The sequence below is a fragment of the Ptychodera flava genome, chromosome 10 (assembly GCF_041260155.1).
Source record: "Ptychodera flava strain L36383 chromosome 10, AS_Pfla_20210202, whole genome shotgun sequence".
In the NCBI taxonomy this organism is placed as follows: Eukaryota; Metazoa; Hemichordata; class Enteropneusta; family Ptychoderidae; genus Ptychodera; species Ptychodera flava.
The window spans coordinates 20,312,700-20,337,353 of NC_091937.1; the positions used below are offsets into that span (position 1 = coordinate 20,312,700).

A 24,654-nucleotide genomic window follows, 5' to 3' on the forward strand; every position below is an offset into this window, starting at 1 on the left:
ACACGGATCTTTTTACTCTGAATTTTTTTCATTCTTCAATCAACAAGAACGCAGAAAAACATGACAACAACATAGGAATGCATGCAGAGATAAATGCACAGCAGTGTTGCTTTAGTATTTTTGTATAGCAACAGTTCTGTGTTTGACTTTTAATGCAGTAATGCACAGTTTTGGCAGCTTAATATAACAGTGACATATGTGTACAGTTCTGAATGGAATGTTAATGTCAGTTATTTTGTTTACCGTTCAGCACTGTGTTATGCACTGTTGTCGCGTATTTTTGCATTCATTTTATTTCCTCAGGAGCAGAAAAAAAAGGTTGACGCAGTGGGTCTAAATTGATGCACATGAGATGAGAAACAACCTTTTTATTTTTCTTGTCCTTATATGATTTGATATGAAATTTGATATCACTTTTATTATATATTTTATTTCAGTTACTAAATTTACAAATACTTGTCTTGTTCCTATGTTAAAAGCATGGAGAGTACAAATAATTATTGACTTGTACACTGTCTGTATGGAAATTTCCATTTGACTTTCTGATATCAAGGTACTTGGCCGACTTACAATTTGTAAAATAAATTGTAAGAGTTAAATCATACTTCCTGTATGGAAGTAGTCAATTTCCTGAAATATAAAATAAATATAATCGACACGTTGTCAATGAATATCAGACAATGTGTTGATTTTCTGATATTTCAAACATTATATTAGGCCAAAAAAAATGTTTCTGGTCCTTGACATTCAGCAAAAGTGATGGGGCGGCATGATTTTCTTTTTCCTTTTTTTTCACTTTCTTTTTTTATTCCAAACAATGCTGGTTTAGAACTATTGATGCAACAGTTATTGTCTTTTATCACTGGCTGCATAATACTTCCGTTTTCTTTTTAGCATTTTTGGACATGCAAACAGGGATATCAAGGATAGCTGTACTGATGAGTATGTAATCCCCTAAAAATGCCATGACGCGCAGGTTGTGAAAGGACACACGCGGTGACCAGAAACGATTTTTTTGGGCCTTATACTTTAAGTAAAATTTCATTTCCATATTTCATGATGATTCTAAGTTTCCATATTTCAACGATGATTTCATAAAATCTTTTGCTATATTGATTTAGTAGTTAAGACTACGTGAATTGCTCATCTGGAAGAATATGCTTTGATTTTTGTCAAAGAAATGACATAAGAAATACCACTTCTCATCATTTCATCCCAATTCAACGTACAAGGGTCCAATTTCCATAATGAAAAATAATGTGACTCAACCAAAACAAAGAGTCCAAAACAGACAGAAGGAACAGTATTGACATTTGGGATTGGTCTGCTGAGAAATGTCCATTAGCAAGAACATACAGAAATATTTCTTTTTTGAAAAAGGTTGGCTAACTGCATCAAGATTGTACACAAAGCGTAGCCGTCACTTTAGGGGACAGAGGATAATTAAAAAACAAGAGCATGACAAACAAAACAATATTGCCTTTGACCCTGGTAAACAAAATTTAGGCAGTGTGAAAATTCAATGACAAAATTTATGACTTAATCTCCCTCAATTTGCTGAAACAGGTTGTGCAAAGTTTTTAACAGCTGACAGAGTTTTGAAAATCTAACACTTCAGAAAACTCTGGACAGTGATCGTGGCTTACACATATATTCAGTTTGCATGGCGTTTCTGAGGCGTGAAGTTAGTGCAAATTTGTACATAATAATTGAGACTGAGCTAATGAAGCTCATGAAGTTTTGTTTTTCATGCGCGTGTTCCAACTATGGTGCCAAATAACCACTGACTAATGCAAATCTTAATTGTGGCATTTTATCATTACATTACACAACCACTAGGTTTAACCGAATTCCAGTTACGTGAATGGTGTTACAAGGCACAAAGCTCTACGTACATGTGTGGGAAAAAGTCTACAGTTGATGAAAATTAAAATTGCAAACACCTTTGCATCAAGTTTTTTTTCTTACTGATCTCTGGTCTGAGGAGCTGTCAAGGGGCAATCGAACCTAGTTATAGAGGGCGCTGTTTGTAAAACTATCTATCAGGTCACATATAGAGGACCCAGTTGACTCTTCATCTTACCAGTCACTGGTATCGTTCATATTCTAGGAATGATTTTGAAAAATTATGAGAAAATAGCCGAATTCAATATCTTTACAGAGTTACAAATTTGCTGATTGTTGAGCTGTGGGAGGTTATATGTATTTTATCAAGCAAGACTGAAGCAAAATGATGGTGTTCTACTCAGCTGGATCACAGATACTCTACATATGTAACACTGATCACAGTCGCCAGTTTTCTAAAATTCTGCTGTGTGTGTACGCCCCCATAAAATGTGTACATACACCTCAGAAGAATATGCTTCTCAGCTGTGTGTACACACGTCTATGGGGCGTGTACGCCCACAGCGGAATTTTAGAAAACTGGCGACTGTGCATTGATCATAAGATATGTGGAGAGGCAAATTAAACAGTTACATGATCGAATAAGGTGGAATACCCCTTTGGAACTGATATTTAGTCTCTAAAAAGTTAATGATAATTCACTGATCAGCTGCTGGTTTAGACTCATTTTGAATAGTACATATAGCTTACAGTGTCTTGCTTTTGTGAAAATTCTTAATTCAATGTTTCCAAACAGCAATACGACACATTATTGTGAGTATTTTCAAATTCAAATATCAGTTAAGTTAAGGTAATTTGTTTCTCAAATTCTAAAGTTTCACAGTGACCCCTGATTTTTATTCTCGTTAATGAAAGGCAAAGGTTTAAAGTTCTGTCAGGAAAGCTTTAAAGGGAGGAGGTTCATGTAGTCCAGTCTGCAGCTACATGACTGTCTTGTTCATAAATGTTGCCTCTTCCCAGACTGGTGATGAATGCCAAATGCATGTTCATTGTTCATCAGTTTTCTAACTTTCAAATCGCTGCAAGACTTTGCCAAATAAACTTCGATGTGTCCCTTTGCTTGTATGAAGCTGCTTCTGGCACAGTCACCAGTGTCGGTACAGTCGAAATTTTAAAATTTTGGATATGCCCAATGGATATTGGGACATGTTGTGCATAGCAACAGACCCATTGTATGGGTCCCAAATGTACGGGATGACCACTTCTTTTAAGAGAAAGTTAAAACTTTCAGTTTAGAGGTGTATATAACCGGAAAGTGATATGTTTTGATTCGCGTTGTTCATGTAACACAGCTTTACATATAAACTTGACAGGCCCTGAACCTGAACATGTCCTTAACATGTGATAAAATGGATTGTGTCAATCTAGGAATCCTCAATGTACAATATGCAGAAATGTCATGGCATTTTTAACTATTTCATCCCAGGTGAGGAGGAAATGTGATGTCAAATAATAATTTCACAAAGATACCGTAAAAAAATTACGGTTTTGTCTTTATAACAATATACATTGACAGCGGCATAAATTGCTCGGTTCTGTTATCATAAAACGCTCGAAAATATTCTGTGAAACTTTTGGCAGCACCCTCTTGCACATCATTTCAAAAAACAAGATCAAAGCTTGTTGGACATGGGAGAACCCTCACGACGTAAAAATCATAAAATCCTGTGGCCTTTATGAGTTGTCAGTAAAAGAAAAAGAAAGTGATAAAACTATAAAATTGTTTGACCTGGGGGATAAAATAAACTTGATACAAGTCATGTCTGAATATGGAAATCAGTAAATGGAACATGGGTCAGAGGTCACATGTATTATCAATCCTTTGGGGTACTCTCCTCTGTTACGAGGCAGTATTACCGGCTAGAACTGAACTGCTTTAGTCAGATATTTTTAAAACTTTGGGAATACAAGTTTGATACAAGGTTTTAGTTGTGCCTGGGTTTTTGTTTTCTGAAGTATTCTGTCAGGATCGACATATGGCATGGCTGGCTTCAGAACAGTGTACTTCAATTGCAGAGGCAAAGCTGAGTTAGAAAAAAATACTGCCAAGGGCATACTCCTCATACATTCCTGTACAAAGCATCTGTATAAACCTATCGTTTTCAATGGTGTGGTTTCATCAAGAGGTAGGAAGTGTACATTATGAACTCCTGTTAACTGTAACACTTGAGGTATTTTCCATGACTATTTTGTTTAACCCTTTGAGCGCCAACGTCAATTTTTGTTGCCCTTGTAAAATATACTCTTGTCAATTTTTCACAGATTTCTGCCAAAATTTTGATAAAAAACAGTAGCCAATGAAATATGATGTCCATTTGGTCCAAAATTATCAAAAAATTTCAGAAAAATTCATAAAAATTGGTAAAATGTGGCAGTAAAATTTTGGTTGGAAAAATTATGGCACTCAAAGGGGTTATGGTAAAATGCACCTCGGCGACAGATATTCAAACTCTCAAACTATTACGATTCTTTTCTGATATACCACTTGTGGGGGCTCATTTTAAAGCTCTTGGTATTAGAAAACTTTAACCATCTTAGTTTTTCAAAAATCGAAAATTGTGTTTTCCTCCATAGAGTTAACACAGGGATGGCGGCCATTTTGAATTTCAAATATCGGTAAATCTTGGGCAATTTGTTTCTCTGGTACCAAATTTGCACGGTGACCCCAATTTTTATACTTGATTTTGAAAGAGAATTGGTAGAATGTTCCTTGAGGAAAGTTTGAGCAAAAGTTTAAGTCTTTCACTTTGAGGAACATTCTACCTTTAAATATAGTCTCTTGTTCTAGCCTTCAAATAAACGTTACAGTGTTTGGTTTTCAACTTGTCCCCCACGTCTTTATGAATGTAATTTTAAGTGTTACTGTTGGCTAATGAATTCTAGTAAGCATTATCATTCAAAAGTCAACAACAATATTGAGCAGTGTACACCATAGGTTGTGTCTTCAAGGCCCAATATTTTGTATTTCAATAGAGTTCAGGAAGATTAAGAGAAAAATGTCATTAAAATTTCATCCACATTACAGCAATTTATACTACTTGTCGCAACTATCTTGGATTTGTTAAAATTGATAAAGATTTGGTAAATGTCTTTAATTAATATTTTCAAAGGCCTCAGATTATTTTTGGAATGAATGTCAACTTCCACCACATTCTTATTGTTCTTTCTTCTTTGTGGGAACTGTGTCTTGAGGAAATATCACCATTGTTACGACTGCTGCCAGTGCAAAATTGGCGGCGACAATGCATGGTGCATGGTAACTGAACTCCTGAAGGACGCCCCCTATGGCGGGGGTGAGCATTCTTGCAATGGACATGACTGACTGGCTCAGGCCCAGCGCAGCCCCAACTTCAGTGGGCCTGCTTCGCTTCACACACAAATCTGTGCAGCAGACACGTGTCAGGCTGTTAGCGAATGACAGCGGCGCTTGCAAGACCATGATGACCCAAACACTCGGGGCGAAGGCCAAGGCTAAAATTGTTAGGAGTTGCAAAATAGTGGAATGTAATAAAAGTTTGGCTTCACTTTGGTAGTACTGAACCACCCTTCCTGTAAACAAACCACAGATGACCCCAGCTGTACTCCCGAAAGAGATGATATAGCCGTTCATTTTCGGACCAGTGCCGTATTCATTCTCCAGCATCAAGGTAAAGTTACTCCTGTATATAAGACTGGCAAAACCCAGCAGAAATCGTATCGTGAAGAGATCTAGCTGTCCGACAAGAATGTGTTTGAAGGTCCTGAAAAAGGTCAACGGATTGAGGTTCAGATCTTCAAGGGCAAATCTCCTCTCCGATTCAGTCCTCTTAATCTCATCACTTTGAACAGGTTTGATGAAATACCACATGATGACTGAAAATAGACATAGAAAGCAACTATTAGCAGAGAAATGATACCACTACACACAAAGGTCAAATGATCATGAGGGGGTCAGGTCAACTGTTCACAGGGCTGATTATATATCGTAGTCACCAATGATATCCATGCTACCTTGGCAGAAGTAGATTGCCAGACCAACCTGCACAATCTACATGTTGAAAATAATACATTGTACATTTTGAACCTGAATACACTGAATCCTGCTTTGGACTTTTTACTTGAGAATTTATAACATTTCCCATTTGTAATTGAAAATTGAAATAAAGCTCAGGGCAAAATGAGGTTCCAAAATGTTGAAGTTGCATAATTAAGCAATAAACCACACCAAGCGACGGTATACCATGAGATTTTGACGAGTTCACGCGTACGACACATGTACACAAGCTATAGCAAGTGCATATATGTTGTGAACTAGTCAAAACTGAGTGGTATACCTGTTGCTGGGGTGGTTTATCACTATTATATCATAACAGCTATTGAAGTTCTAGTGTGAATGTCAAAATAGGAATGTTTTTCCAGCTGAGAGCTTGTGCATGTTACAACCATGCAATATCATGAATATAGCACGGTTATTTTCATGTGTCGACCAATCAGATCATTTTATTGATGCCATCAATATGCTGGAGCAATACAATATGTATGAAGATATCAGCTGTCCCTGCCATTGAACTTGGTGCAAAGACGGTACCTCTCACAGAAGACCCAAAACATGTGTCCAAGAATGCAGAAGGAAGACCTAACACGGGATGATGCAATGGATGACTTAGAATATACTTGTGATATTAAACTATAATGCAGGCACTGTGAATATACTAAAAAGCTGCAGCAGGTCTTTGTGAAAACCGACCTACGCATTTTACAGCCATAATTCAAATCTCCACAGCTATTTTGGGGAGAATCTTGCAGTTAACACTGGCAAAGGCGACTGAAGCTCTTACCCCAACTTAGGAACAACGCCGACGCTGTACAGATGCACACCCTCATAAAACCGTTTTCTGTTTCTGCAATGTGGCCTCCCAGCATGGGTCCTATTATGAAACCGATTCCTGATATTGCATTGAGTCTGCCGTAGATAGATGGACGTTCCTCCTTGGGTGTGATGTCTGTCACATACGCTTTGGAAAGTGACATCGTGTGTTTGAATAAACCTGCAAATCAAAGTCAAAATCTTAACTGTTAGATGAAGTATCAATTATGATATGATATTACGACATCTTTAAAAAGTATACCATTATGACTCATTTTTCAATGCTTTATCCATTCATTAATACCTTTTATCAATGTTAAACGTTCCCTGAATGAAATTCCAGGTATTTTGCCAACAATTGCCTCTTGTATCACTGTACTATTTTTCGCTAAAGTTTCATGGCATGGCAACAGTATAAGTGACTATGAGAAACAGCCTCCCTTTCCATGGCCAAGCTGGGCATTAATGATGTAGAAAATACCTACCTGAAAGTATTCGTGATACTATTAAGATAAAAAGAGTTTCTGAAAATCCTAGTACTGCATAGCCCACGGCTGAGAGGAAAAAACACCAAAGAGTCGACCACCTCCTGCCGACTACATCACTCCATTTACCCTGATGAGATACCATATAGGGTTTATAACTTTATGATGTCAGAGGTCAATCATGAGATATATTTAGGCTTTACACTTGATGATGCCAGAGGTCAATCATTAAAAGGCAAAAAAGATCCAAAACAGGAGCAGGGAAAGTGGTTCTTGTTACTACAGATATTCTGATTTAACTTTAACCCTTTCACCCCCAGTTCCCTGTATACAGGTCCAACTTTACCATAGAAAACAATGGATTTGGGACAAACCATGGTGGTGAAAAGGGTTAAGCCATAAAAATCACATGTAAAAGGATCTGACAACGAGCTGAAATAATAAAGAAAAAGTGTAAAACGACAAAATTTTTTCCATTTAATGTTGGCAGCAGCAAATTTTGCACGTGCATTGCTATATTTAGAAACAAACCAGCGATGACACTCAATACTATTGAAAAGCGTCAGTTATGAAACACTTGACTTTCAAATCCTTCAAGACAAAAGATTATATCAGAAAAATCAGGACATCTAATCTTCACTTTGTGAACTTTGTATGGACTTCTAACAGCATCGACACTGTGAAATTTTATTTCATCTTTGTAAACTTTGAAAGAGCACTGAACTTTACAAAAGCCTTAGGTACTTGAATAACCTTAAAAATAGCTCTGGAACGCGCCAAGTGATTATCATTTCAGAGCCAACATTATATGTACTTACAACAATTGGACTTGAAAATAACTGAATACCTCCGTACAAAGAACCTGGAAATAGAAAACTGAAGGAATGAATCATACTTTTTTTGTTTCAATTGTTACTATGAGTACATCTCATTTACATTTGAGAAGAGAGAACTACTTTGTTTAGATTATGATACAGACACACTTAGTTGGTTGAAAGATTTGTGTCAGTATGTGCTCCGCGATCTTTCAGGTTGGGTCACAGGTGCTGGAGCGCTCTCACACAACTGAATTCCCTGATCTACTGGCTTCAGTAAGGAAAGCAACTCAAGTGAGGTCTGAAAATTATCATCTGAGAATTCTGACAACATTAAATAATTAACGAGCAAGAAGGAAAAAGGAGTGGCCTAGATATGAAATAATTTCTTGGAAAGTGTGGTTCAGAATAGTCAAACTGGAATATAAAATGTGATATTTTAGCAGTTACAATGCATACAATGGAAGATAAGATTTGGCTAAACGCAGTCATAATGGAATAAGTTATGTATTAAATTAGACGTGATTACATGATAATTATTGTTGACCTACTCTCTGAGTCTCAGTGTTGACATGCACTCCAAGTACAACAATACGAGGCATGCCCTAACTTGAGGGACAGTAACATTGCCATTGTTGAGTTGTCACATTGAAGCCATACATCAGCCATTGTAAAAGCCTGCCCACAGGCACCGACCTTTAAACTTTGACTTCAACAATACACGGGGTCAGCTCTACATACTGACCTCAAGTAAAAATCAGATTTTTCAGCCGTGAAATAACACATTACAAAATCTTGGCAAACATCTCTGTGAACACACCAGGAATGCCTTATGGTATTTTCTCAATGCAGTTATCCTGGAGTCTTTCATGAAAAAATAACTCTTTCTGGAGCAAAGTGGCTTGTGTTGGCTGTCAAGGCACTATCAGTAATCTGACCGAACAAACAGAGTCACAATAAATCTTAAAGGCGTATGTATAATTTATCTTTCGTTAGTACATTTACAATGTATGAACAGATACACAGCTTGATATGAGACCAGTGTCAGTAATATAAAATTTTCTGAAGTAGTCTATACATTATGTACAAATCAGGTATTCAAAACTAAACAAATCTTTGTGTCAAGTCAATGACACTACAACATTACACTGAGGAATATCACAAAGATGCTGAAAAAAATAACCATCTGAGTTGAAACCTATGCTTTTTCTTCAGCACGACCTTCTGACTACATGTATATGACACGCATATGAATGAAATTACTATAAAGCAAAGTTCCAACAGCATAAACCAAACAATCAAAGTGCAAAGACCAGCTGATAATGATCATGCCTGATAACTTTTTTTTAACCTTGCTGTCCTGCTTTATCACATAATAATCTTGTCCTTTGCAGCATGTCTCTATGCACATACACAACTGCCATGGATTTTACTCATGCCTTCCAAATACCGGACACAGCAGCATTCACAGTAAATGGGTATACAACAGCATGACAGTTCATTGTGCTGAAAGTCACCTGCATTACATACAGTGAATCAGGCTGAGGGATTTTATATCACCCGTTCAACACGCCAATTTGTTACAGCCCTATTCTTTTCAATTGAGTGGTTTGACTTACATGCAGGAGAAAGGGGACCAAGGGATGACAACACGATTATTTCTGAGGTTTAGGAAGCATTCTGGTGGGCAAACAGATTGGAAACTACAGAGTCAAATCTTCTGTTCTCTCTATGTTTGCTATATTCACTGTACCTCCATTCATGACAAGTCCAATTAAAGAACTGTTCTATGACATTCAAGTATTTTGGCGGTTTTATATTTACATACTTACCGACTAATCCAATGACTGTAGGTGACGCACCAAATTGCTTTATATGCCGTGGTATAAGCGGCACAATCATAGCAACACCAAGAAGATCCTGCGGGTCAACAATGTATAAATATTTTTAAAAATTGGGCGATTTTTTTAGCAATCACACTGTCTTCGTTTACAGATAGAACTGCAGATGGGAAACCAAGCTCACAATTTAACTCTCAAATCTGCCAACAAAGTTATCTACAAATATACCTTGAGGTAGAACGCGTCTCGGGGACAGATAATATTCTCAAACTTTTATAATTCTTTTCTGATCTACCACTTGTGGGGGTTCATTTTAAATCTTTTGGACCAAGAAAACTATTCATCAGCTTAGTTTTTCGAAATTCGAAAATTTTATTTTTCCCTACAGCGTTAATAAAAGATGGCGTCCATTTTGAATTTCAAATATCGGAAAATCTCAGGTAATTTGCTTGTTTAATACCAAATTTTGCACAGTGACTGCTGATTTTTATTTTTGATTTGGTAAGAGAATGGTTGAAAGCTTCATTGAGGAAAGTTTGAACAAAAGTTTACGACTTTCACTTTCGAGGCGCATTCTACCTTAAATGACATGGCTAACAAAATATCATTATTTTCAGTAGGGTGGCTGGGATCACCCACTGGGGATATGGGGACAAACAGATTGTTACAAAGTCCTTCATTTTATTTCACTTTCCTCAAGTAGTTGGTTAGGCACTTTACAATTAGACTCAGCTCAAGCTGTACCAGCGAACTGGTGAGTGAGCATTGCTAAATGTTGACACTTAAAGTCAAAACATCCTTATATTAAAATCGTCCACATGATTTTGAACAGGAATAAGCAGTCAGTCAATAAACATATACTATGACCTTTTTCTCATCACTATCAATATGAGAAATTCAAAGAAGAGCACTAGGAAAACTTTAATTTTTCAATTTTCCTACACTCAAATGCGACAACAATACAACATATGCATGATTTAGTACAATGCCACGGGTCAAGGGGTCAAAAGTTCACGTACAGAGACAAACAACTACCTATCTAAGATTTCCCTGTACACTGTGTACCTAAATGACACGTAATCATACTGGATACTCTAATCCCAGTCGCTCGAGAGCTATTCAACTCTGGGACTATTCGCCCCATAGACGAGTATACAGAAGCGAGAAATACCCCAAGTCAGGAAACAGAATGGCTATAAAAACCGCGCCATGTATTATTCCGTGTCCGATTTCACTGTGAAAATTAGCAAGTTCATCTATCATGCAACCGTCGATCGTTCCCTATCATTCTAAAAGTTCATACCTGATACTTTATCTGATTCAAAAACGCTTGTTTCGTGTGATTTTCGGCCGAATTCGACGGACACCTCGCCAAAACCTGGGGGTGAGCAACATTCCGGTCACCTCTTGGGTACCTCCACTTTACTGACGTTGGCGCCGCCTACCCATGAGGGATGACTGGAATGTTGCTCACGCTTATGTTTTGGCCAGGTGTCTCTCGAACTCGGCCGAAAATCACAGGAAATGAGCATTTTGTAAGCAGATGAAGTATCAGGTATGAATTTTCGTGTGATTTTCAGCCCAGTTCAGAAGACACGTCGCCAAAACATAAGGCATGAACAACCTTCCAGTCACCCCTCATGGGTACGCGGCGCTAACGTCAGTAAAGTGGAGGTGCCCAACGTCCACTGTGAGGTGACCGGAATGTTGCTCACGCTTATGTTTTAGCGACGTGTCCGTCGAATTCGGCCGAAAATCACACGAAACGAGCGTTTGTGAAGCAAATCAAGTACCAGGTATGAATTTTGAGAATGATAGGGAACGGTCGACGGTTACATGATAGATGAACTTGCTACTTTTCACGGTAAAATCGAACGTCGAAGATGACATGGTGGCACAATCCCTATACGAAATAGCCATTTCATTTCCTGACTTGGGGTATTTCTCGCTTCTGTATACTCGTCTATGGGGCGAATAGTCCCAGAGCTGAATAGCTCTCGAGCGACTGTGCTCTAATCCTCTATTTGCATTTAAATAAATCTGACCTATGGGGTCGAAAAACGCGCAGGTTACAAGAAGACTGACCTGTGACCGTGGCCTGGATATATGATGCTAGGAAGTGCACATTTGCCTATTAATGGCTTTCATTGTTGCGAGAAGATTGTCTGAAAAGCCAAATATCTATGACATAATTACATATTGACAATATTTCATTTTTTCGTATTCATAATGTGCGCTGGTCTGACATTTACAACTTTTTCTCGACCTAAATGTGTGATTGGTTATATTTGGTTGTTCACAAACTACACACCTGTTCACAGCTTAAATCAAGCTCGGTTTTCGAATGAGTGCTCCTAGACTCGACTCCCTAATTTATGAACCGACATTAGGCAGGTTCCTTCAACGATTCAAGCTTAAGTTAAAACACTTTACCCTGCACGCAAAGTAACGAACTATGAAGCATCGCGTCGTTAGTGACACGTCATACAAAACGATGATTGTACCAGTAGCAACTCTGCAGAGCTGCAGACGACGGACATATCTCCTCCCTGTTTGGCGTTCCATCGCCAACGCTTGTCTGCGAAGCACACATGTCGCCAACGGAGGGGCAGATATGGGCGGTCGAAGGACACATTATCGAACGAAATTTCAGGCATGCCAACACTGTTGTTACTTACCAAGAAACTAACAGCATACAAAATGTATGTTAGCCTCCGCCGGTTCACTGTTGTGGCAGCCATCGTTTCTCCAAGCAGTACTGTACTAACAACTTCCGGATTACCGTTATTGACCTTTGAGGGCGCACTCACTCTCAGCGATGCCAGCTCAACACCCGCGAGCGAGACACATGCGGAAACGGATTCTGCTTAGCACTTTACAAGCCCCGCAAAGGTCTATAATTGAACTTACTGACTTTGTATTTGCTATTTCTTGCTGTATGAAAATCGCGGCACACACATTAGGGAGCCGTCATTATTTACGGCCGGGGGCCTCGAGAGGAATAAGCTCAACATCAGACCCCTCTCTAACACAAAAAGTTTGACTGACCCCCTTCCTGGAAAAGTTAAATATCAATACATCATGTATTTCATAAGGATACAGTAATAGTAAAGACATTTCAGATCCTGGTTTACCGAGCTAGATTATCGTCAGTTGCCTTTTGACGGTTGAAAAAGGTGAAACCAACGAAATGAAACTGAAAGTCACAACAAAATATAGTATCAATTTTTCTACTGGAAAGTGGATTCGATCCGAACCAGTTTTACATGCCAAATGTACTCATCAGTTAAGTATATCATCGAATTTCTTGGAATCTTGCGAAACGATTGACTGATGGTCTGCCAGTCCTTTTGCCAAATGACCTGAAATCTTTTTTTGTCCTGTGTTGTGTTTGTTACATGTTTCACGTTCGAGTAGATATTTTACCATTTATCAAACACACCGTGTTTTTCATTTACTGAAATTCCTATTTAAACCTTCAAACAATGTTCAGAAAATTTTCAGTGTTTACACTGCTTTTATAAGAGTAGAATAAACTTTATCAAATAATCATTTATATGCAAAGGATGCATTTTATTTATTTATTTATTTATTTATTTATTTATTTATTTATTTATTTATTTATTTATCATGTGTGACCAGACAAGTATACCATTTTTTGTCAGGAAATACTGAAAAATTACTCATTTAGTAATGCTAGTCAGTATACTTTGTATACATATATATCAAATTGTAACAGGTATTTATAAAATTGTACCATTTTTAATATACATGTATAGTGTTTTTCATTCTTTTGTATTATTTTTTTATCATTTCATATCTGCACTAAATGTTTCAGTACGCCCCCTAATGAGTTGTCCCCCTTCTCCCTCTTCTCATTTTGAGCAACCCCCACCTTGTAGCTTTCAATATTCTGAGTGACCCCTTCTCTGATTCGTCCGACCCCCCAGGACGTAAATAATGACGACTCCCTTTTGTACACAGTGTATATCTACAGAAATATCTCCAGAATTCAAACTGAGCATGCAATACCAAGTCAAATCTCAAGAACAAAAACCTTCGCCCAAATACAACTTGGTTACGATCACATGAATTGTCGGCTCATCGTAGGAATTTGCCCGGAAAAACCGTAACACTCGCTGATTGCATTCATCCGTAGACAGTACTGTGGATCCCCTTCTTTTTATCCATGATTTGTCAACGTTCGGGAAACATAATTCCCTAAATAACCGTGGCGACTGTAGGAAAATTTCATACTTTTCCTTTCATTCTCGAACATTTTTTTCCCATTTTCCTATCATTTTACTCATCCTTAATTTGGAAACTTACGTCATCATGTTTTTATTGGAACTTGACCGTGATCGATTATAAAGTAACCGGAATACTAAAAATAAAAACAAGAAACCGAAAGTTATCGACTGGAGTGTCTTTGCCACAGACATTGTTTCAGAATATAATTGATAATTCTTCCTTAAGGTAGAACGCGCCTCGGGGACAGATATTCGGACTCTCAAACTTTTTCAATTCTTCTCTGATCCATCACTTGGGGGGGGGGGGGTCTTGGCGTAAGAAAACTTTCCACCGGCTTATTAGTTTTTCGAAAATCGGAATTTTTTTTCTCAATAGAGTTAACACAGGGATGGCGGCCATTTTGAATTAAAATATCGGTAAGTTCCTTAAATCTTGAGTAATTTTTTTCTCCAGTTCCAAAATTTGCATGGCAACCCCCGATTTTTATTCTTGATTTTGAAAGAGAATGATTGAAATATTCTTTGAGGAAAGTTTGAGCAAAAGTTTAAGTCTTTCACTTTCGAGGCGCATACTACCTTAATGACATAATGTTTCAAAACTTGCTAACCCCTTTCCGATTCACACTCTGCAGTTTCCCGAAGTTTACGTATCCAAGCCTTAATGGATCATTGTTTCTGAGAGTAATAGAAAGGATGTGTTTACGTTCATTTGCGGACTGAAAGTAGGGTTCGCTCACAGGAATACGCCCTATCCGACGGTAGAAAGAACTGCAGCGACATAGTGATTAACCAACACAACTTGGAATTATCTGTGTGGTCTGTGTTTCCCCGCTGGCAGTTGATATGTAAGCAAGACTAATTAAGTCTTCGGTTTGTGACGCAAACTCGGAATGAACAGAAATAAAGTTACGAGGAATTTGTACAGGGATGACGTCATCACTGCCACTTCCCCGACGGCCGTGATTCAGACGCTTTCGTTTTGTATTGTTGCTATTCACATGCTCCAATACATCTGAACGCGGAAGTGAGTTGCTAATCTGAAAATCCATCTTGGTCACTTGCTTCCACGTATTTACTTTGCAACACTTGATTCACATTCAACTGAGAGGAATATCTTCACAAGCTTATGTATTTTCGAAGTTTTCGCTTCTGGAACGGCAAAGGAACGCCAATTATTCAGAAAAAGCGAGGGCTGCCATAAAACCTCAGCTGTGTAACTTAACATTGTGTCCAAGACCTTCGCAAACTAAAAGTAAAAGAAAAAAAAAGATGACGGTTCTAAAAAACAGTTGCAGAGAGCTGTTTTCATCGGGTTCAAACTAATAATTCCAGGTCTGAAAAGCGATTGTTGCAAACATTTGGTACAACTCTAAGACACCAAGTGTACAGAATTGGGTTGTAACATTCTGTGACAACTAGGTACCCATGCTTATTCCGCAAAATTTCAAAACAACCCCGTCTTGGATTTATCAACAAAAAGCACCCTTATTTTAAGAAATATAGGAGAAAATTTGTATGAAAAAACCCCCTAACTTACAAAATCTAGGAGACGGAGAGATTATATCACGACAATGGCAATCATGTCAATATTGTATGGAGCAGTGAAATTGTTTAAACACATCAGTGTAGTCTGTTATTGTTGTGTTTACCAGCTTACCCGGCAGGCATTGCAGTCTAAAGGCAGTATGATAACTTTTGGGAAAAGAGGATACATGATGACGTCATTATTTGAAGCAATGTCAATTAACACTGGCATGGCTGTACATTTGAGAAAAATTATTCACCAGCTTTCAAATGGGTATTTTGGAATACGCTTTTTTTTCAAAGCGTTTGGTCAGTGAAATGATTAGTCATTTCATGACTGAAAAATACTTTTATTCTTGTCTTCACGGAGTGTGATGATGAACAAAACACGCCCCCTTTGGAAACTTGCATGCGAACCCTTTTAAGGTACGTATACGGTACTATGACCTCTGCTGTTTGACAGGGCATGAATTTCATGCTTGGATCGGCACTGTTCACACACACAGGTAAACGACAGGTTCTGGCCACCGGAAGAGAGCCGCGCAGAGCAGTCTGGGTGACCGAGACTAGGCATAGATTGTCGAACGACAGAGCTGTCTTTAATCCGGTTTGCTAAAATATTCCAAAACCTTGCGAATTTTCAGACCTGGTATGACTGATACAGTCTACAATAAACCATTCTAATAAACTTTGTTTCAAATTACAAGATGAATATTAAATATTGAAACTCAAAAGCTGTCAAATTCAACAATTGATGACATCTGTCTGTACATGTTTCAGCTACACCTACCTATGGATTAAGTAATTGAATTTAGCCAGTGTGTAGCATGTTCTAACCGACATTATGGATTCAGTAATTGAATTTAGCCAGTGTGTAGCCATGTTCGAACAGACATTATAACCGTCCGTAGAGTTACAATGAAATCTTAGAGAAATCGTGAAACGCGCCTTGTAACAGAGACTAATCTAAACTGTCTTTAACAGGCCTGTCTTGTAAAGCACCTTTGGGTTCCTTGCTAAGAAGGAACATTTATTTTGAATCCGAAAGATTTCGTGAAACTGGAGATTATTTTCCCAATGAGGTTCTACAGAGGTGTACCGCTGCCATTTTGATTTGTACGTGTAGTTTACTTTGGACAGTATGTGTCGTCTAAAGCAAAAATATAAAGGCAAAAGAACAAATTATGACCTTCTCACTAATGCTCCAAGTTCATGTGAAAAAAACTCTTCTTTATTTATAACACAATTTTACTTAAAAGAGCGTACAACTGTAATGGCTGACACAGCCTACAATGTAATTTGACAAATTTTATCAAAAAAAATTGAAATATATTTCATATTTTATGAAACAATGTCGATTGATACAGTTTACAGTAAACAATTCTAATAAACTTTATTAGAAATAACAAGATAAATATTAAATATTAAAACTCGAAAGATGTGAAAATGGAATTAAATAGATATGTAAATAGAAATTTGAATAAATAGATATATAAATAGAAATCTGACAAAATATGAACACTTTATAAATATCACGAAACTGTGGAAAATGTCGCTGAATGTCATCATTACTTTAAAAGACAGAAAAGGAAGTAAACATATTGTTTTGCACCGTTACCAAAGCCTGCGTCAATTAGATAAAGTCGATTGTAAATATCGAAACGCTCTAATCGCGAAACTTTGTTTGAATAATTATCATGTTGTATACAGTTAAATCACGAAACCATTTGAACACATATGAAGCTCTCTTATATATATAAGCTCTTATATATCAAATATATATATATATATATATATATATATATATATATATATATATATATATATATATATATATATATATATATATGTATGTATGATATTTATGTATGTCTGTGTGTGTGTACGTATGTATGTATGTATGTATGTATGTATGTGTGTGTGTGTGTAAGTAGGTACGCATACACGCACAAACTATGGTTTACAGTAAATTTGTACCAAGTAAAACTTCAAAGCAAAATATTGAATGCGAGATATCAGTATTATTTGCCACAATGACTAAATTAGTAAATCGATTAATGAATATGCTTCCTTTAATTATTATATAGCCTGTTACGACAGACTACAAGTATATTAATTATATTTGTTGACAAAATTTATGGACTATGATTTATCGCAGGGGTCTTGGATTCGTATGCGTTTGAAAAATAATTGGACTGAAAGATTTTGGCCGAGACCCATACAACACCATCCGCATTACACAGTATCTCTATTGCACTATTTCTCTAATCAGTAGACTTCTTGGTTTCCGCAATTCTTCATGTTGTTGTTGTTGTTGTTGTTGTTGTTGTTGTTGTTGTTGTTGTTGTTGTCGCCGCCGTTGTGACCATCCCCTTTTCTGCCCATCTATTGAAATCACGCGGCCGTCTTCGAGAGTTTTTGACGAGAGTCCAGCGCGAGATATTCTTGGATCATTCCCACGATGTCGTCTCGCTGCATAGCTTGGCGTTGTAGGATCTTTATGAGATTCCCGACTGTAGCGTCGCTAGATTTTGACCATTCCTGAAGGACCCTGGAACACGGATTATCACTTCTATCGAGTACTTGAATTTGCCCACTTGAATGCCCCAGCTCACCTGTAAATGTTTCAAAAATTTACATAGTATTGCTTGGGTAGATGTATTTGTGAAACAGTAGAAACTATTTCCTTCCGAAGGAACGAATTCGTTGTTATTTTGTTGTATTTTGTGTACCAGAGAAAAATGAAATGCCTTCTCAGGATAGATTATGAGCTAAAATAATGTCGAGCAATGATATGATTAGTTAAAGTTTGATAGAACAGTCGTTATCATTAGCATATATTTTTGTCGGTTCTGTCTATAGGTGGGACCCATACTGGCCAAAGTCCCTTGGCTTTTCTCTGTAGCAGTTACTGCAAGGCAGGCCTTGCTTTCACCTGACGATCTACGTAACAGCCTGTCAGAGTATATAGCTTCAATTTCGTGATCACCTCACTACTGACATGTTTTTTCCTTCAATTTATTGTGTTTTGATATGTATATGCCCACAGACAGTCTAGGACCCATGGTGTGTTTTGTTGCTTGGTTTTCAGCAATGTTTCTCAATACCGATTAATAGAAACGAGTTCTCAAATCATAATTTACACACGTAACAGCAATTTTCAGAGACGTCGATTTTGTCGCATCAATCATCAGCATTAGCGCTCTGTCTGGTAATTTCTTTGAGTCAACAAAAATCTTAGAAGATGGCGATTATGGAAACATCAACAAATAAGCGACAGTGATTACTGTTAGTGCCCCCATATCCAAAATCCATACCCTTCGTTCCTGATTTAGAGACGAAGGCGAATGTGGTCTTCACCCAAGGTAGAGAGAGAGAGAGAGAGAAAGAGAGAGAGAGAGAGAGAGAGAGAGAGAGAGAGAGAGAGAGAGAGAGAGAGAGAGGCTGATTCAACCTACCTGCCAGAAAACGCCAATCACCATAGATACGTTCAACATTCATGTGATCGCAGATCATTTGATGAAGAGCAGGTGGTATGTCAGATACCTTGCTGTCACTGGTTATACTTGGCGGTCTTGGTAACTCTGTATTGACGTCATTCTGCAATGAGTAAGTACGTATGAGTGTTAGTTCTTTCGGTTTACATCAGGGAAACTGCAAATCTATGTCATAGTGGGTGTGCGGTGTTTACGATATGATCCCATATGGCCACCACTAGGCTATTTCATTGCATGTTAAAGATTTGAGGTTTAAAACGCAGAGAGACACTTCCCTTGTTGATTTCAAAATTGGTACTAGGCAACGTACACATCACCGTGATTTGATCGCATGTCCGCCATACACACATTTTTGTTTCATACTTGAACATCAAATGTCTCCCTAAGACATGCCTACTATGCTTAAATTTGTAACAAAGTTAATAAATGATGTTTTCCTATATGACTACAAGGAAGGAATTTTCTTAAAATGTTTTGTTTACCAACATTCTTCATCCAATTTGTTCAAGAAAGTTTGTACAGGAACAATAAACTACAACATGTAGTATGACATACCTATGCACATCAATTTTAGCGACTAGGTATTCAAATACAGTGCTACGCATGTGACAATAATAACAGGAAATGAATGAGTATTAATTTTTCATGTTGCATTTACAGAACAACAACTATTACATTTCGTAAATCGTTAGAGTACAGTTGTTTCCATTTTTGCTCTCATTGAGAATCTATACGCGTCAGTGTTAGGTTAAACTAATTTAGCTTACCGATTCTGCCACCGGATATACTAACATCATTTGCCGTCTGCCTTCGCATAAAAGTTTCAGGTGGGAATCCTCATGAAGTTTTATTCCAGAACCCGCCAATTCCACGATATGAAGACGTTTACTGTCCACGTGGTCACTGTGATCTTCGAATGGACAAAGCACTCCAAGAGTGTATTCCAGACAGTCAAAATCTCGTCCGCGGATGACATCGATTTGTTCAAGAAGCCACTTCAGGAAATTCCTTGAATCGGTACCAAACGCCCTCTGAACCGCTACTTTAATCAAATTCTGTTCCCCTTGGACCTGGGTGACAAGTTCGAGAGTGAATGTGACGTGTCGGTCGAACGAGAACCACGCCAAGTCTCGGTATACGTGCCTCCTCAGAAATGACGTCGAGGTTTTGAGTGATGACGTCATGCAGCGAGCTACAAGTTGCGAGAACACTACATTAGGGAGGAACGCGCCAAAATCCAAATAGTACACGTCGTCACTGCCCTCAGTCGTCCGCAAAGCTGGCGTCCAGGCTAATTCCTCCTCTTTCGCACTGTACGCCGGCAGAATGCTTGGCACCATGTACAGCTCGGTATCGTTAGATGGCTCCCCCGGTATCTTACAGACAAGATCATAAGCCGTCAATAAGGACACTACAATGTCAGTCGAAAGTCCGACCGAATCTGAAATGTATGTCATTATATGATTATCGGCAACACCCTTATTTTCCATCATTTCCCACGAATTTGCAAGGTTCCAGGGTCGTTCTCTTTTAGGAGGTATGCTAATAAGCAAGTTCATAACGCGGACCAGCACATGTGGATCGAGGATAACATAGTTTTTCAGTATGTTGTTCTTTTTAGCATATATAATGTCACCAGATTTGTGATAGTAATCTAGTGTCTTCTCAAAGTCATCTTCATCAAAAGAATACATCGTTTTCACAAGATCCTTCAAACTTTCGTATGATGTTATAATATGATCTGCTTCGAATGGGGCGCCCTCAGGCTCTCGAATTCTCCGTTCTCGTATCAGTTTTGAAAAGTGCGTCACTTTGATAGGATACTTTTCGTGAATATACTCCGTCTTCTCTATTTCCTCTAAAACACGTTTCTGGAGATTGTGCGCATCCTCATCCGGGGACTTTGAATTTTCAACCTGAAACACAAACGACCCATCCGAGTTCGTGGCCAAGCGACTGGAAATATTTCTGATCTGGCCGAGTTCTTCTGTCAGATAGCTGATGACGTCATTCCGTTCTTCGTTGGGCACGCTGTCCCGATTTGTGCCGACCAGAAGGAGAACCGAGTTTTTGACTTCGGCGTGGGTGAAAACCGAGTTCAGCCAAAATAAAATCCTTTCTAACTGTTTCTCTCGGTTAGTCGCCGCTTCTTCGAGATTGAAAACGATGATGTAGACTGCAGGACCTGAGAAGAACACGTGATGTGTTGAGTAGTAGAGTTCTTGACCGGCAAAGTCCCAGAGAGTGAGGCGAGTTGCCAGGCGTTTTTCCCCTCCAATGTGTTGCCTGATGGCTTCGCGTACGCGGACGACCGGCATTGTCAGTCGTTTCACTTTCCAAAGTATATACAGTTCCACCATTGGTTGTGTCAGACAAGGAAGAACGGAGGCGAAAAAGGAGCGCATGGACAGCCCCGGAATTTGAAACCGCAGCCCAACAACGTGGCCCAACGCCAGTCCGATAGCTAATCCACCCAGACGCTTCGGAAGGTATCCCAGACGCAGCTGAAGATTCTTGGTCCTTCCAAAGCATATCCCTGAGAAAGTACCCATCCACGCGACGATGCCGCAGAGGAGATATGTGGTGGCGCTTTCGTAGACGGGGAGCAAAGATGCCGAAGCGGTGACTAGGAGTGGAAGGAGGGGAAGTAAAATTTTTTTCTGAATTACATTTTTTAGAGCTTTATTCAAGGTGTACCTGTTCGTATAGACTATACCACCGATACACAATCCAACGAATATCACTAGCGCCTCCAGCGACGACATTGCGACTAATTCTAGCGCCGTTTTCTCGGATTGATTGTCGTCGTACATGTACAGTAATTCGTGAGGCGTCAACATGCATAAACCCCAAGCGATCCCCGACCGGAGACCGAAGCCAAATGACACGCCGGCGGCAAAACAAAACGTGAAACAGGTCAACGCTGAAAGCAGTCCAACTAAAATGGGTGGTTTATAGAAAGAGTCGACAAAATATGCCGATTCTTTGTGCAGGGATTCGTCGAGTTCGATACTAGATGACTTTCCGACAAAACTGAAAATGTTGCAAATATACATCAGAATGGCCAGGGCTGTGCCATGGCGGTAACTGACCAGGAAATCCGCACCGGAGATCGCGAGGCAAAAATAAACGGCCCATTGAAAGACTCCGTACCCCAGACTAAACTGTCCGATTTTCAGGAGAGTTCGCAGAAATATGCCGGCGAAAAGTAATTTCAACAAGAGTTTTGAAAATTTCACAGCGGACCCTGTCGTGAAGTTGCCCCCCGAAGACTTGCGGGTTTGTCTGCTGGACTTAATGGCAGATAAAGCCGTACACCAGGCGGCGCATTTCTCGAACTGATCTTCGTTCGGAGCCTTACAGTCCCGCCATTTTGAGTCTACAACTTTCGTCTCGCACATCTTAGTTTCTATTCCCTCGGTACTCGGTTCGTCCTCGCGGAATTTTTGCCCCGTCAGGAGGCGCACGAGACTCGTCTTGCCCACCCGACCGTCGCCAACGAACAGAACTTTGCTCTGATTGAACGCCAAGCGGCCGTCAACCTTCATGTCCTCGTAGATTTGCTTGACTTCGTCGTCTTCGGCCAGCGCGCCAATGTTGAAGCTTCGTCCATAGTTCGGAAATTTGAAAAGCGCTGCCTGGATCTTGTCAGTCATAGTTAAAACTGGTACCACAGTGACTTCTGTGTATCAGTGTGAGTGAGATATGAAAATAGGAGAAGTGACTTTGAATAAATACGAAGCGAATTCGATCAGACGAAGTGTTATATTGTGTTTCTTTTTTGTCAGTTTTACTGTAGAGAAGTAAACAGTCTAAAATAACGCACTCAGAAAGTGAACATATATAGGCAACAGCTGGCAATGTTGTATATCGCGAGTAATATATAGGTCATAAGAAAATCCGTGTTAGGAGATTTTGAACGGTTATACTCAACAAATGATACCATAGGAATAACCAAAGAAAACCAGCCAAAGACACATTCGCCGCAATCGATATTCGCAGGCGGCTTTTTCAGGGGGAAAAGGGCAATTTCTTTTCCTTATCAGCGAGCGGGGAAAAGACAGATGTTTCTTTTTCATCGTCATCAGCGAATTGGGAAATTTCCTCTTCACTCAGCGGCAAATTTGAAAAATAGCCCATAAGCGCGGGATGGAGGCTGATCAAATGCCCCCACTATAAGGCGAACTGTTTCCAAGGTGTAGTCCCTGTGGCGGATTTTTTTGTGTGTCATCCGTGGCATTCTCCTTGTAATACCGACTATGATGGAAATGTTATGATTATACACAAGAAGGAGGATACGCGGAAATTTCATTTTATTTCCACAGCAATGACGGGACATGACAGAGACGATTGGCGAATGATTCCCGAACTAATAGGAGGTTCAAGTAGCACAAACAGAGAAATCACGAAGGAAGATTGCGGTCATCGAAAGTCAGAGTTATTGTAAAGACTCTCACTTATAAATAAAACCAAATTCATATCCGTTCGAACATACATCTATAATAAAGCCTATCCTAAGAGGCAAACCCGCATGCTTCCGTATGCCAAAGAAGCAGCGGTCAAAGGTCAAGTGACAGTGACTGACGTTGATATATGTACTGTAATACTGTTCTATGGAAATCCGGTCACGACATGCGACATGCGACCTGTGACTTCAAAACTGCGAACTGCGACCTGCGACTTCCGGGTACTCTGGCCTAGCTGCCACCTGCGAGTTTGAAACTGCGACCTGCGAGTCCACGACCTGATCCATGGTTTTAGGTATTTGGTATTTATTGAGAGTCTGAAAGGCAGTCACAAGTGATATCAGTGATAGGTGGTGTCATTTTGGAAAGAGATGAGCTTCGATGACACAGCTGTGTTGGCCTACGTGTTGTTCGGTTGCTTTCAAAGTCCGGTTTCAAAGGTACAATGCTCAACTGATCACCGATTTTCATGAATAAAATTTGTTTTGATAGGCCTACTTCAACAAGCATGTTGTTATATATGTTGTTTCCTAAAGTGGTGGCTATTTCACAGATCGAAATGACCTAGTTTAGTATTCTGTGGTTGTTGTACTTCGATTCGGTGACCATGCACCCCACCCAGCCCTAGATATTATTTATCTCGCAGTTTGTATTCCACACAAAATAAATGCAATGATCCTTTTATTCACCATATCGTAATATTAAACAATCTTGGTAGAGCCGATGTGTGGAGTTGCCCTCATTTTCCTTTATACAGTTTGACAAACACGCAGGACGCAGGTCGCTGTTGTGAAGTCGCAGGTTACACCTAGGTCTAAGGGACTGGTCAGTTTCTTCGGCCTGGGGGCGGTGGATTCATTGGGGGGGGGGTTCACCCTGTTTTTGACTTTGGTGATGGGGGGGTGTCACCATGTTTTTGAAATGCCCAATAGGGGGGTCAGTGTGTTTTTGAATTTCGACACAGGCTCATCATTGCTTAAAATGCATCGTGTCAGCCACAAATTTCATCATTCAGTTGCATTTTT

At 39.1% G+C, this 24,654-nt stretch overlaps 2 protein-coding genes across 2 annotated transcripts; both read right to left on the reverse strand.

Moving 5' to 3' along the window:
* Nucleotides 1-810: 810 nt before the first annotated feature.
* On the reverse strand, nt 811-12,666 carry LOC139142207 (major facilitator superfamily domain-containing protein 9-like). The gene is made up of 6 exons (XM_070712072.1): nt 12,571-12,666; nt 9,884-9,971; nt 8,055-8,098; nt 7,237-7,366; nt 6,723-6,932; nt 811-5,757 (listed from the first exon to the last, which is right to left on the reverse strand). The coding sequence occupies exons 1-6, from the start codon at nt 12,631-12,633 to the stop codon at nt 5,060-5,062; spliced, it is 1,233 nt and encodes a 410-aa protein (XP_070568173.1). The 5' UTR covers nt 12,634-12,666; the 3' UTR covers nt 811-5,059.
* A 5,248-nt stretch (nt 12,667-17,914) lies between these two features.
* LOC139141542 (uncharacterized) lies at nt 17,915-22,915 on the reverse strand. Its single transcript, XM_070711135.1, has 3 exons — nt 19,931-22,915; nt 19,125-19,266; nt 17,915-18,072 (listed from the first exon to the last, which is right to left on the reverse strand). Exons 1-3 carry the CDS (start codon nt 22,817-22,819, stop codon nt 17,915-17,917), a joined length of 3,189 nt encoding a protein of 1,062 aa, XP_070567236.1. The 5' UTR covers nt 22,820-22,915.
* Nucleotides 22,916-24,654: the final 1,739 nt, after the last annotated feature.

Excerpts from the sequence above, each read along its gene's own strand:
- LOC139142207 (XM_070712072.1), bottom strand. The coding sequence starts at position 12,633 with ATGGCTGCCACAACAGTGAACCGGCGGAGGCTAACATACATTTTGTAT. Across the intron at positions 8,099-9,883 it reads TACAGTCATTGGATTAGTCG|GTTCTTTGTACGGAGGTATT; the intron begins GTAAGTATGTAA and ends TTCTATTTCCAG. Across the intron at positions 5,758-6,722 it reads GGCGTTGTTCCTAAGTTGGG|TCATCATGTGGTATTTCATC; the intron begins GTAAGAGCTTCA and ends GTCTATTTTCAG.
- LOC139141542 (XM_070711135.1), bottom strand. The coding sequence starts at position 22,819 with ATGACTGACAAGATCCAGGCAGCGCTTTTCAAATTTCCGAACTATGGA. Across the intron at positions 19,267-19,930 it reads TATATCCGGTGGCAGAATCG|AATGACGTCAATACAGAGTT; the intron begins GTAAGCTAAATT and ends TACTCATTGCAG. Across the intron at positions 18,073-19,124 it reads TGATTGGCGTTTTCTGGCAG|ACGGCCGCGTGATTTCAATA; the intron begins GTAGGTTGAATC and ends AAACTCTCGAAG.